The sequence below is a fragment of the Cetorhinus maximus genome, chromosome 15, assembly GCF_964194155.1.
Source record: "Cetorhinus maximus chromosome 15, sCetMax3.hap1.1, whole genome shotgun sequence".
NCBI classification, from domain to species: Eukaryota; Metazoa; Chordata; class Chondrichthyes; order Lamniformes; family Cetorhinidae; genus Cetorhinus; species Cetorhinus maximus.
Genome location: NC_135893.1, coordinates 25,331,822 through 25,346,463, shown reverse-complemented (window position 1 = coordinate 25,346,463; position 14,642 = coordinate 25,331,822). Strand labels below are relative to the sequence as shown.

At 43.6% G+C, this 14,642-nt stretch overlaps 1 protein-coding gene and 1 pseudogene across 5 annotated transcripts in view; one reads left to right on the top strand and one right to left on the bottom strand.

Annotated features, from left to right (window-relative positions):
• Nucleotides 1-514: 514 nt before the first annotated feature.
• Nucleotides 515-1,313, bottom strand: LOC144691143 (testis-specific serine/threonine-protein kinase 6-like; annotated as a pseudogene).
• Nucleotides 1,314-10,521: 9,208 nt separating this feature from the next.
• The window catches only part of LOC144690556 (kazrin-like), a 536,288-nt gene continuing 532,167 nt past the window's right edge, over nt 10,522-14,642 (top strand). For 2 of the 5 annotated variants that reach the window (XM_078558157.1, XM_078558161.1), the window contains exon 1: nt 10,525-11,452. In XM_078558157.1, the coding sequence (XP_078414283.1) occupies nt 11,365-11,452 (88 nt within the window). In that variant the 5' untranslated portion in view covers nt 10,525-11,364. Of the gene's footprint in view, nt 11,453-14,642 lie in introns of all 5 variants that reach the window. The other 3 variants (XM_078558154.1, XM_078558155.1, XM_078558165.1) reach the window with 3 other exon arrangements.

Here is a 14,642-nt window from a genome sequence, read left to right as displayed (position 1 = left end):
CTTGATTGGAAGATCACATTTTCATCCATCGAAGGCCCAAAAAGTGGCCCTTCCATAGTTATGGATTAGTCCGTATAAGGACTAATCCATAGTTATTTCATAGTCAAAACCCAACATTCTTACTGGCCTACTGGCTGGTTAAACGACAATTAGTGTGATATCCTTCCCAAGTTCCCTTCCATTAGGAAGGCCCAGGGCTAGAGGATCTATCAATATGGAACATTTTCTAATGGGGTGTGAAGTTGAGCCTTCAGTCCAGCAACCAATGGGCATTCACCCCTGTGTACTGTACCATATAAGGAATTTTATCTGGGAGGGCCATTCTATGTGGATTTTCAGCAGTATTCCCATATATGGAAAGCCCATGTATTTCCCCTGTGTAGAATATCCATATATGGGAATATCCATATATGGGAATATCCATATATGGGAATGCCGCTGAACGAAAAAAAAAAGGGCTCGTCCTCCAGATGTGCTGGAGGACGAGCCCTTTTTAATACTTTGATATTAATATTTAATTTGATTCTTCAAACCATTCATGCTCTACCACATGGTTAATACTAACTCTTTTCTTTGGGTCTTTTTCCAACATTACATTAATAAGGTTTTGACAGCAGCCACTCAGGGAAGGTGATGGGGGAAATTGTAAAGATTGTGTCTGTAGCTCCTTGAGCTTTGAAAGGTCACTTATCAAAAGGCATACAGCCTGTCACCATAACATAGAGGACTACGCCCAAGCTCCAGACGTCTGCTTTAAATGGATCATATTTGTCACCACTGAGAACCTCAGGGGCAGAATATGCTGTAGTTCCACAAAATGTTGAACAAAGGCAACTATCTGATCCCTTTATGCAAGTTGCTAAGCCAAAGTCAGTGATCTTTGGGATATTATCAGCAGTAAGTAAGATGTTTTCACACTTAATATCACGATGTGCAATGTGATGAACGTGGCAATATTCCAAAGCCTGGGCAATCTGCTTCAAATATGGCCGTGCAACCTCTTCAGAGAAATAATCTTGAGAGTCAACCAGGTCAAAGAGATCTGTTTTTGCTTCTTCCATTATAAATAATGTATGTTCACTCGATTCAATGACCTGATATACTTTGATAATATTAGGGTGTGAACATTCTACAAAGATGGATACCTCTCTTGGCAAAAACTTTGTTATGTAGTCATCAGACTGCTTCGACCTATCAATGATTTTTATGGCAACAGGTTTCTGAAGCTTTTGGGAGAAGGCTTTTCTCACTGTGGAATATGTACCCTCTCCAATCACGTCACCAATCTCGTACCCAAATATGGTAAGGTCCATGATTGATGAATTTTACCTCCAGCAGGCCCATCGCTGCCAATTTATAGCCTTTTATGGAACGTCCTGTTCTTTCAAGGAACAGGACGTTCCGATATTACCAAATATGGATGTTGCTGAATACCTCATTTGGACAAATTAAAATTGGAACATTAACCATATATGGCATCAATCGGAGCCCATAAATTCCATATATGGAACCAGGGCCCACCATATTTGGAATTCTATTTAGGGTCAAACCATACTACTATATATATGCCCATATATGGAATACTTCCATATATGGACCAATCCAGGTGCTGGGTTGGGTTATATATTTGGAATTCCATATATGGAAGGTCAAACCAGTGCCTGGTATGCTGACCCAGGGATTAACCATATTAGAACTAATCTAATATGATCTTCCAGGTGAAAGGGTCTTAAAAGGCCATGGTCTGGGTGGAGCTTCCATTTTTGACTCCATACCATTCCATAAAAATGGAATTCCATATATGGAGGCACATTGGATTTCAATGTGAAATGCCAATGTTGGTTGCATATTGAAAGGCCAAATTAATTCCGTGCCTCCATATATGGTGTTGTATATGGAAGGCTTAGAAGACCATTGGAGCTGGAGCCCATGGTTAATTAGATGGTCTTCTAAGCCTTCCATATACAACACCATATATGGAGGCACGGAATTAATTTGGCCTTTCAATATGCAACCAACATTGGCATTTCACATTGAAATCCAATGTGCCTCCATATATGGAATTCCATTTTTATGGAATGGTATGAAAATTAACCATGGGCTCCAGCTCCATTGTTTGGCAGCTGAATTGGGGGCTTCAATACCAAGTGTTACAGGGACCTCTTGGAGGAACCTGTGGTGAAATTGGCACTAGGGAAGTCCATATATGGAAGTCCATAGGCCTCCAAAGGATCCCACTGGCTTGGTCTGGTCCTTGAGCCATAATAAATAAAAATATTTTTTTTAAATATTGAATGCTTTACCATCTGTGACCATTTGGGCTCTACTGTGTGAATGCCCATTGCTGGGCTTGCCATATTTGGAGTTTAACCATATATGGAAGGCCCAGTCATTGGCCCACGTCTAACATTTTCGCAAGGCTCGTGGAAAAAGATCGCAAACATTGGGCTGAGCCTTGCCCCTTCCATATATGGAAGTCCATATATGGAAATCCAGACTGTCCATATATGGGCTTCCCTTGTGTCACATTTCACCACATTTTGTTCAGTTCCACCAAGAGCTCATGTAACCCCTTGACCTCCAAGGTTGAAACCCCTAATTCCAGCTGCCAAGCACTCGACTGAGCCCACCTTTGCCACTGGTTTTATGCCAGGGTCGCCTATCCCACCACTGCCAAACTCTAAATCCCAGCCGTTGCCAATATCCATGAGATACCAGCAACTCACCAAGGATAATTTATAGCCGACACATTTTAGGCCCATTGTCCTTATTGGACACTCACTATGATCTTACCTTAGTGATATAAAACCAAATGTATATAGGGACGGTGAATTAAAATAACCAGGTATGTTTAGAAAATATTTTCAGAGGTCTGAAGCAGCCTATTTCCGGATGTGGATTATCCATATCCATACCCCTCAACAATACTGCTCTTTCCTCCCCTACAGTACTGCTCCCCCTCCCCCACCCCAACAATACTGATCCTCCTCTCCACCCCAACAATACTGCTCCCTCCACCCCCACTCCCACCCCAACAAAACTGCTCCATATATTGGCAGGGGCTGAATTGGTCTTTCCATATATGGCCTTGTCTGTGAATATTGGCACTATTTTTGACTATGAGAACTATGAAGGACCATCTGAATGTGGGTGTGCAATCACACCCACATTTAGTTCGCCTTAGAATTCTGTTCCATGGATTCTGGCCTTGTCAGTGATTATTAGGGATTATCATGTAGGTGTACAATTAGAACTTTCACAGTTATGCACGTTTAGCAGTGACGGTGACATGATCTACATGATTATGTAGCAGTCATCTCCATTTTCATCAGCAGCCAAAAGTTCATTCCACATACAAATGGCCCTTCATTGTTCCTGGTGATTTACACCAGAAGTGTAAAGCCACTCATGTAGCAAAGGATGCAATTCTTTATTCAGTTCTGTTGAATAATGCCTATTTTTCAGAGGCCACCATGGTCCTTTACCTCAGGTTCATTGTTACCATTGGTAAAGATTAGTTCCAGTAATCTATAGGAGGCCAAGCATTTTCCTAAACCTTCTGTTGTTCCTTGCCCATTCAAATAGCTTTTTATTTTCCGAGGTCTGTAATATATAAAATAATAATTAAAAGTACTAAAAGAAAATTAAAACTATCAATTTAATTTAATATCCTAATGATTTTTTGTTTCCTGAGTTGCTCACAGCAGCATTTAATTTCACCTTCAATTTCTAGAGAACAACAACTTGCATTTATATAGTGCCTTTAACTTAGTAAAACGCCCCAAGGCGCTTAACAGGACCGATAATCAAAACTAAATGTTTTTCCCCCTTTTCCCTAACAAAATGGTTAGTCCCGTCCAAGTAGCACAGATAAATAGCACAGGTCCCAAGGTCCTTAATGAGGAGAAACTTTGGTAAAAGTTAGAACCTCATGCCTGAGGGTATCTGACTAGCTGCATTGTGTAAACTGAGAGAGTCCGCTGCACTGAAACTATCCCCCAACACTTACCGCTCACTAGTTAAACATTCAGCAATGTTTACGATGTCACAAGGAAGTTGTTGTGACGACAGTTAGTGATGTAATCATTCCATCGAGATGTAGAGGATAAAGGGAGTAGTCTCCTGACAATGTGTAATCCTCCTAAAACCTTGTCCATAGTGAACTATAGACCTGTACTCGGTTCCCTGGGCGAAGGTAGCGGTACAACAGCCAGGTGTGATAATAACTATTCCCACTAAGTGTTCTGATGTTTTCATCTTTGAGATGCTACTTTGTGCAATTTTCCTGTACCCACATGTTAGTGCCAGCAGCCATTTAACAGTTCGCGTGCTGGTTATGGCTTCACTCTGCTCTGCTGACTAACCTTGATCACCAGTATTCACTTATTGTCCATTCTTCTATATTTTTTCAATGTACAATCAATGACTGGAACCTATACACACAGCGATCTGATTACGTTGGTGTTCTTTGTTTTGGTAATTATTTAAACCTTAACAAACGTGATTCGTTACCAAATGAATTACCAAAACAGAGAACACCAAACGTGTGTGGGACCAGTTCTGCAAAGGGTTAACATCCTTCTTCCGCTCTCTATCCTGCCTCTTGTAATAGCAGTGGAGTGGGGCAATTCTTGTGGGTCTACTATTGGTAGGTTCTTACTTACTTCCATCTGCATACTGATTATATGTAGGCTTCATTGACCTCGTACTTTTACATCAGAGCACAATTTCTTGAGGTTTCAGTTCCCTTGCAATTTTCTCCAACCTTATGAAGAGCCTGCACCCTTCAATTTTCTGACTGTGTGGCCACCAGTCAATATTAGAGCTTTGATTACCTTGCCTCTGCACATTGATAGACTCTTCCTGTCATGGTAATTCTCTCCCCAACTTGCCAAACCTATCTCTTTAACCTCTTTGGGCAAAATTTTACGACCCCCTTTCAGCGGGGACGGGGCCGTAAAATGCGGCGAGACATTCTAAACCCCATTGACGTAAAATTCCGCTGCCGTAAAATTCTGCCCAAACTTTTTCTTCCATCTCCTACCTGGTGTCCTGAGATCTCCAGTAAGGGCCCTTGATGTACAGTACATGAGTTTTAATACATGCTCTAGTCATCTCTAGCAGCGAGGATCCACTATCTTAAAAGGCAAGCAAGTCTTCATTCATTGAACTATATTGAATTGTGAAGGAGGGGTTACTAATTATTTCATCTATTTTGGATTTATATGCTGGAACTTAATTAGATAGTGAGCGCGTTTTCTGACCCCTAATTGACCAGCTCGTATACATTGGCTTCATTGTCCGCGTATTCTTACATCTCAGCGCAATTTTTTATGGTTTCAGTTCCCCTGCAAACTTCTCCAGCCTTATGAAGAGTCTGCTCCTTAAAAATATTCAATGACCCTGCCTTCACTGATTTCTGGGGAACAGGCTCACAACCCTCTGAGATAAAAAATTTCTCCTCATTACATTAAGTGGGAGACAGCCTTATATTTAAACTGTGTCCCCTCGTTCTGGTCTGTCCCACAAGGGGAAACATCCTCTCAGCATCCACCCTGTCAAGCTCACTCAGGATCTTATGTGTTTCAATAAAATCACCTCACATTCTTCTAAACTCCAAGGGATACAGGCCCAATCTGTCCAACCTTTCCTCATAAGATAACCCCCTCATCCCAAGAATCACTATGAGTGAATGTCTCTGAACTACATCTAACGCAATTATGTTCTTTCTTAAATAAGGAGACCAAAACTGTACACGGTACTCCAGATGTGATCTCGCCAAGGCCCTGTATAGCTGCAGTAAAACTTCCCTACTTTTATATTCCATTCCAATAAACACCAACATTCCATTTGCTTTCTAATCGCTTGCTGTACCTGTATACTAACTTTTTGTGGTTCATGTACCAGGACACCTAGGTTCCTCAGTACCTCAGACTTCTGCAATCTCTCTCCATTTAAATAATTTGCTGCTTTTTTATCCTTCCTGCCAAAGTGGACAAGTTCACGTTTTCCCACATTATATTCTATCTGCCAAATTTTTACCCATTCACTTAGCCTATCTATATCTTTGCAGACCACTTATGTCCCCTTCACGACTTACTTTCCTACCTATCTTTGTGTCATCATCAAATTTAGCAACTAAATATTCGGTCCCTCGATCCAAATCATTGATATATATTGCAAATAGTTGAGGCCCCAATGGCACTCCACTTGTTATATCCTGCCAACATGAAAATTAACCATTTATGCCTACTCTCTGTTTCCTGTTAGCTAACCAATCCTCTTTCCACGCTAATATGTTACCCCCTTTACCATGAGCTCTTACTTTGTGTCGTAACCTTTCATGTGGTACTTTTTCAAATGCTTTCTGGAAATCTAAATACAGCACGTCCACAGGTTCCCCTTTATCCATGTTGCTAGTTACTTCCTCAAAGAACTCTAATAAATTTGTCAAACATGATTTCCCTTTCACAAAACCATGTTGACTCTGCCTGATTGCATTGAGATTTTCTAAGTGCCCTGCTGTAAACCCCCTTAATAATAAATTCCAGCATTTTCCCTATGACAGATGTTAAGAATGATTCATTGTTGTTCAAAATGATCACTAAGTTGGCAGCTTCCTATAAATCGCTGTGGTGCAAGGATGTTGTTTTTTTAAATACCATTATAGGTTGTTCAGTTGTGAGCTGTCACCAAAGAAGAAACATGCATTTATATAGCATCTTTCACAACTCCAGGACATCTCAGATAAAAGCAAAATACTGCGGATACTGGAAATCTGAAACAAAAACAGAAAATGCTGGAAAAACTTAGCAGGTCTAGCAGCATCCGTGGAGAGAGAAACAGAAGTAACATTTCAAGTCTGTATGACCCTTCTTCAGAGCATCCCAAATGTTTTACAGGTAATTGATTACTTTTAAAGTGTAGCCACTATTGTAGTAGGAAACTTGGCAGTCAATTTGTGCACAGCAAGCTCCAACAATGTGCCAATGACCAAGTAGACCGTTTTAATGTTATTGATTGACAGATAAATAATGGCCAGGATACAGGGGGGAATGGCCATGAGATCTTTTACATCCAGCTGAAAGGGGCCTCAATTTAATGTCCCATCCAAAAAGAATCTCTGATAGTGCTACGCTCCCTCAGTACTGCAATGTAGTGGCAACCCAGATTATGTGCTCATTTGAGTCGCATTTGAATCTGACCTTCTTGACTCAGGGTCAAGAGAGCTACCATTGAGCCAAGACTGACACACTTATTTTGTTGTCGTCAGCATCCTTCCATCTGTGTAAGATGTTGGACATGCAGCAAAACAAATCCACTGGGGATGAGGTAACTTCGCATGGCGTACTGTTGCTGAAGAGATCAATCCATGAGAAGCAGGTTCTGCCACAAGTGCTGCATGTGAAGTAGTTATTACATGCCGTTGTGGGTTGTTATTTTCTGTGCTGCCTGTTGCCAAGCCAATGTAGCCAGTGATTGCCATGGTGGTGCCACTGGCCCACAGATGAAGTCACCATTTTCCCTTGTCATCAGCTAGTGTCTCCCAGGTGAGAGAATCAATGTTTAGGGCCTTCATGTCATGCTGGCAAGCATCCTTGAAGAGGAGCTTTGACTGTCCTACTGGTCTTCTGGCTCCAGCTAACACGCCATACAGGAAACCCTTGGGTATGTAACTATATTCATTCCTGCGAACGTGCCCACGTCAGTGAAGTTGCCCCTGCTTAATGACATACAACATACTTAGGAGACATACTCTTATTTAGGAATATAATACTCATGTAGAGATGGTGGTGTAGTGGTAATGTCAGGGGCCTAGGCTCAGGCTAATGCTCTGGGAATATGGGTTCAAATCCCACCATGGCGGCTGGTAGAATTTAAATTCAATTAATAAAATCTGGAATTGAGTAATAGTGACCTCAAAACTATCATTGACTGTTGTAAAACCCCATCTTATTCACTAAGGAAATCTGCATCCTTACCTACATGTGACTCCAGATCCACAATAATCTGGTTGACTCTTTACTGCCCTCTGAAATGGCCCAGCTAGCAGTAGAATGGATGGGCAACAAGGCAACCCACATCGCATAAAAGACTGAAAAAAAAAGTTTTATGACATTTTCAGTGTGAGGACGCCCTGGATTTTATTGCTGTAGTATGCAGTGTGGTCAGAGACACTGGAGTACAATTATGATAAATGATTGGAGCAGAATGGAATGAAGTGACCCTCCAGTGACAGATTATTGTGAAAGAAAGAGCATGTAAACATATATCAGGCCTTTCACCAGACTGATTCCTGGGATGGCAGGATTGTCGTATGAGGAGAGATTTGGCTGACTAGGTCTGTATTCACTGGAGTTCAGAAGAATGAGAGGGGATCTCATTGAAACATATAAAATTCTGACAGGGATGGACAGACTGGATGCAGGGATGATGTTTCCTCTGGCTGGGAGCCTAGAACAAGGGGTCACAGTCTCAAGATATGGGATGGGCCACTTAGGACTGAGATGAGGAGAAACTTCTTCACTCAGAGGGTGGTGAACCTATGGAATTATCTACCACAGGAGGCTGTGGAGGCCAAGTTACTGAATATGTTTAAGAAGGAAATAGATTTCTGGACTCTAAAGGCATCAAAGGGTATGGGGAGAGAGCGGGAGTATGGTGTTGAGATAGAGGATCAGCCATGATCAAAGGCTCAAAGGGTCAAATGGCCTACTCCTGCTCCTATTTTCTATATTTCTATGTTTCACACCCTCAGGATGTCCCAAAATACTTCAAAGGGCAGAATCGTCCCAGATTTGCACTTAGTGCGTGGTGGGTGAGAAAAAGGATGTTTTACCCATCGGCCTCAATGCTGGCTTTCACACCGTATCATCCCATTCCCGCCTCATTAATTATGCAGCACCAGGAAACATGCCATCCCACTGGCGGGCCGCCTCCGATTTGCCCGCCACACCGTTACCTCGTCACTTCCTCATGCAGGGCGCCATGTTTAAACTGCAGCTGCGCACACACTTCTCAATGCTTGCAGCCCAGGGGGGCACCAGTGAAGGCATGGCCCCAATAGCCAAGAAGAGTGCAGCCTCTCCAATTCAGTGACACATCCCTGGGATGCATTCTGGACAGCGTGGAGCCTGCCGCAATGTCCTCTACCACCACTCTGGCTGCAGGAGCCCATCAGTCTCACCACTCTGACTTGGGGGGGGCGGTGGCAGAGGTGGTCAGTGCCAATGCTGCACACATGAGGCCAGCCATCCAGTGCAGAAAGAGGATGAATGATCTCATCTGTGCCAGCAGGGTAAGGCAACCATCTCATCACTCTAAACTCACAAGCCCATCACATATTCACTGGCATCTCATTCACTGCCAGCTCAAGGGACATCACCACCCATTCTCTCGCACACACCCTCACATAACCATCTGGCCTCATCTCCTCTGGAGACTGCCTCCTCAGCCCTCGCATTCTTGAGACCACTTGCCCAGGTCAACATGTGCCCTCACACACATCCTGGGACACCCTTCTTCCTCAGTACAGCCCTCGTCCTGCAGACTCTTCCCTGTCTGAGGCCATTTCTCCCCTGCAGCTTTTAAAAAGTCACCCTAGCCTTATAGCTGGTCTGGTAGGTGGAGACATGCCCGGGAGGCCCCCCAAAGGTGATGTGGTGCTGCCTGCGAAGCCTGGCGCTAATGGTCACCAGTGCTGCCCAAAGAAAGGTAGGCAAACAAATCTCAAAGTTCCGAGCGAAGTTCAGCTCGCCAGGTACACGCCGCTTATGTACAGTTGTGAAACATGTCAGTGTGCAATCATGCCAATGTGCCCAGATAATCCAACCTAGGGTGGGGGGATGATTCCAGTGAGCGGGGCTTAAAATTAGATGCAAATGTATTAAAGTGACATTCCCGACACCTGTATTCACTGGAGTTTAGGAGAATGAGAGAGGGATCTCTCCCGCGATGGAAAACGTGGCCCGCCATTGACGGGCAGAGTGGACAATCGCAAACTGGTTTCATGGCGGCGTAAAACCAATTTTTGGCCTTCTCGCCAGATTGTCCGCTCACGGCATGACACCTGACACCAACGGGGGCGGAAAATTCCGGCCAACGCCAATAAAAACCATTTGAATCATATTGTAGGTGAACTCAGTTTGAACAGAGCACAGGCCTGTAGAAAAGTACACAGTTAATGGGTCTTTGAAGGTGATAATTCCACTTGTGCGTCATTGCTGTACAGCCAGTGAGAACAAAAATTGTCACACTTACGGTGTGAATCTGCACAGAATATCTAAAATTTCACACTAAGCTTTGCAGGAACAACAGGCAGTGCTACAGAGAACTGCAGCGGGGAACATGCCATTCTTTTTCAGAATTGTACAAATCTTTCAACGTCTGGGGGTTAGGGGACATGGTGTGCATATTGGCACCAAAAATATAATTCAAGATTAATCCAAAGCAGTTTTAATGCAAGACAGAAAAATGTGCACTTTAAAAAGCTGGGGGGGAAAGTTTACCAGCAGTGAAAGGGTTACTTTTGATTCTTAACTGTCATAAATTTACCAATCAATCAAAAATTAACCGGCAGACTTTGTAGTTTGAGGGGTTTGAAAATTGCTGCAGATTTAATCCCTTTAGCTGTCCTCAGCTTTCAATCTTCATCCTTAATTAATGATTATTAAATGCAGGGACAGGGCTGGAATCCTTGTATTGTGGCTTGGGCTCCAGACTGAATTTCCACCTTTCTGTCTGCTGACGGTTTAATTGACAGCCGTTGCAGTGAGGTACTGTTGTTGGTGAGAAGCAGACGGCTTAAGTAGGTGGCCCGCGTTCTCTGCTGCTCTCCCTCCTTAAGAAGAGCCTTTCAGCAATGAGCTAATCTTAAACTGCTGCCAAGGCCAGTCAACACACTGACTGGGAAAGCAGCCGGTCTGAAGGGCAAATCTCTGGACTGCAGTGAAGGATCAGAGAGCTACTACTGAATGTTGACAGCAGAACAGCGAGGGAGAGGAATCTATCTGTGAGGATTGACTACCGAAACATTAGAAAATTATTGCTGAGAGGGAAGATTTGGAATATAGAGTGTTTGGCTGTGTCGCACTTCAAAGCAGGCTGTGTGGTACTGGTAGATTGCTGCCTGACTGCCTGCAAGGAGAGAGAGAGTGCTGTAGAGACAGGCTTTGTGGTGCTAAGGGACCAGTCAGTGTCTGCCAGCCTCTGCTCCGCTCACCAATTGCTTTTAATTTCTTCTCCTGGGCTGTAACTTCAGCCAGGAAACTTTTGGAGTCTGTGTCGTGGGATTGCGAGGCTGGCCAAACAGGAGCCTTGGGAACCAGTACACGAGGCACAATACATGACTAAGACCAAGAAAACATGGATATGTCGACAACCGTGAACCCAGGAGAGAACAGCACCACCTTCACACGCGTCTTTGGGCATCAGTGTGAGATCATGCAGGCAGGTCAGTCAATTTGCGTTTTACTTTAGTCTTAAAGTAATCAAACTCTAGCGATGTTAAACCCCGCTGATTCCTAGAGATTGGGTGTGTGATGGCCCCACTCCTAGTTTTTAGTGTGTTTTTTTTTGAGCCTTCTTGTTCTGGTACTCTCCTGGTCCCTGTTGGTGCAATAAGGACATAGAAACATAGCAAGAGGAGATGTAGGCCATTCAGTACCTTGCGCCATTCACTTAGATAATGGCTGATCTGATCTGACTGTCCCTTGACATCTGTCCCTAATAAAAATCTGTTAGTCTGAGTCTTGAGGCCCTGTGGGAAGCCTGTTTCCTGGCTTGGGCACTGGGAGAATGTGTTGTTAATTGTCTCTGTTGTTTGGTCCCAGTCCCCCTCAGCCTCTAGAGCTCCCTGTGATTACTGAGCCTGATCGCAGGAGAGTGCACACACAGCGGACCTGGTTCCTGTGTCCGGCTCACCTCATGAGAAGCCTTTGGTCTGACAGCAGTTCACGGCCCACACTTCTGCAGCACTTCTGATGCTGTTGAGGGTCTGTAAGAAAAGGTGGCTTTCCCATTAGCTCCTCTACAAGCGTTTCAAATGGAAACAGTTACAATCCTGAATTGACTCTTGGGGTGTACAGATCACATGTGGCCCATGTTGCCTTGCCCACCATCCCCCAACTCCACAAAGGCTTTTTGTTAATGTACCAACTGCCAGCCCAAGTTCAGTCGCTGCTTGTGTTTATTTTGTTAATCACAGATGAAATGTGACATAACTGGGGCCTTGGTGAAGAAAATGGGGAAAGCACTGGCCAGGACACCTTTCCCTGGTTATTACCTATCTGCCAGCAAATACAGACAGCATAAGATCTACCCACGGTAGCTTTCATAGTTGAATAGTCTGCCAACATGCGAGGAATGCACAATACTGAAGGCCTATGACTATCGCAGTCACTCCATCTCCTAACACTCTACCCTTTGTGTTTTTTGGTAATCTGGAATACCTTGTAAAAGGCTTATTGTTTTTCTGCACAATAGCTGTGTAAACATTCTCCAAGTACAGTATTGGTCAAATATTGAGCAGTTTTCAGGTTACTTAAAATCCAAGATTAAATGATAAAGGGATTTATTTAAGATTTGAAATAACATGCAGCATTTATAAATTCTACCGTGTGAACTGCACTCTCTTGTTGCTATCTGCATTCTAACTGCTCGTCTAATTGTAACATTGTCAGCGACTGATTCTTAAGGGACCGTCTATAAATGCTCAAAATCAAACTACAATGAGCTATAGGCACCTTTAAGGAAAATCTATAAATGTACTAGGGCATAAGTATTTGATGTTGAAGGGAGGGGAAATTGCCCGTTAGGAGCAGATAGGACCCAATCTCTCTTCTCTCTCTGTTGTAAACAGATGGACAGTTACTGCTCCTGAAATCACCAGCTGCATCTTGCAGTAAACTCCGTCTATTTTGATGGTTTCACATGATGCTTCCTTCTGTCTCTCAATAATCCTTCCTCTGTCTCCAAACACAGCAGCAGCCCTCGATATTACCATCGCACTTTAATCTGATGTGGCTTTCTCCGATCTGTGCCAGGGATTGCATTCCTTTCCAGTGGTGTCCTTGGGCTGTGATCTTGTGCTTGTCCGAGTCCTCCCTATCTTTGTAATCTCCTACAACCCCACAACCCTCCAAAATATCTGCACTGCTCGAATTCTAGCCTCTTGTGCCTTCCAAATTATAACTGCTCCACCGATGGAGGCCATGCTTTCAGTTGCCTTGGCCCCAAGTTCTGGAAGTCCCTCCCTACACCTCTCTGCCTTGCTTTCCCCCTTTAAGACACTTCCTAAGCCCTACCTCTTTAATCAAGCTTTTGGTCATCTGTCCTAATATCTCCTTATGTGTCGTGGTGTCATAGTTTTATAATGCTCCTGTGAAGCACCTTGGGATGTTTCATATATTTATATAGTACCTTTAAAGTTGTTGTTGTCTAGGGGAATGGGAAGCAGAGAATTGGGAATGAAGGGGATGTTCTCAGGTTGTCACTCATGGGTGGTGTCCACCTGGGGATTGTTGCCTACGGCCCCACGTTTGGTATAGATTTAGGATGGAGGGTAGCTCTGAAGGAGATGCAGAGCAGAGTCAGCAACCTAGGGAAGCAAGTGGAGAGCAAGAATGCAGGTGTTGTTCAGCAGCCTCCAGAACAGGGTTGGAACCACAGGAATTGGCTGGAGCTCGCCCAGGATAGAGTGTAATGTCTCAGCGGAAGGATAGAAATGGAGACTGCTAGAGCAGCAGCTGTACAGAGGCAAGCCAATAGAAAGCAGTGGCATTGGTGGAGAAATAAGATTCAATGTTTGGGACTGGGAGGAGGGAAGGGATTTACTTCCCCACGTCCTAACAGTGAGAAAGCTGAGAGGGTAGCACTGAACACAAAGAAGAACCCCATCTTTATGTGTTTCTTTAACCGGTGAGATACACTCAGAACTGACAATGACTGAAAAATGCTTGAAATTAATTTCATCCGCATTTTGTGAAAAAAACGTTTAATGATTGTAAATTCTTCACAAGCTACTCCTTTTCCCCCTCTCTACCCCACCCCCCCAATCTAAAAGCAGCTAATTCCTTGATCCTGCCACATATGCAACTTTGGAAGGTAATGGGATGGTGGGATGGTGCTAATGGATTCCATTCCACTGCATAAGACTAGAATGAGATGCATTCTCCTGTGACATCCCTGTAAAGGTTCAACAAAAAAACCTTTTGGACTGTACCAGAAGAATGACATTTTGAAGATGGAAGGGTAGCCCAAAGGCCTTAATGAAGATATTGCTGTAAATATGTGTTTCAAGTTTTCCCTTATTTCTGTCACCAGCTGTACTGAGGATGGTGCAGTAAGTAGAATTCAACACACAGCATTTAATTGACACATCCGCCCCCCCACCCCCCCCACCTTCCCCTAACATTCACTTACCAAACAACAACATTCATTTACTCTCAATAAAGGACTGGTTGGTACATAATGCAAGAACACTGGTTACTCAATAACCACACTACACATGTAGCAGCCAAATCCCTCCTGATAAACAAATCAGGTTTACATTGAACTTGAGATGAAGCCCCTGAGAAATGCCTGGAATTTGTTTCAAGGCCTATGGCTTAATCTTTTTAGAACTGCAACTGGAGCATTGTCAT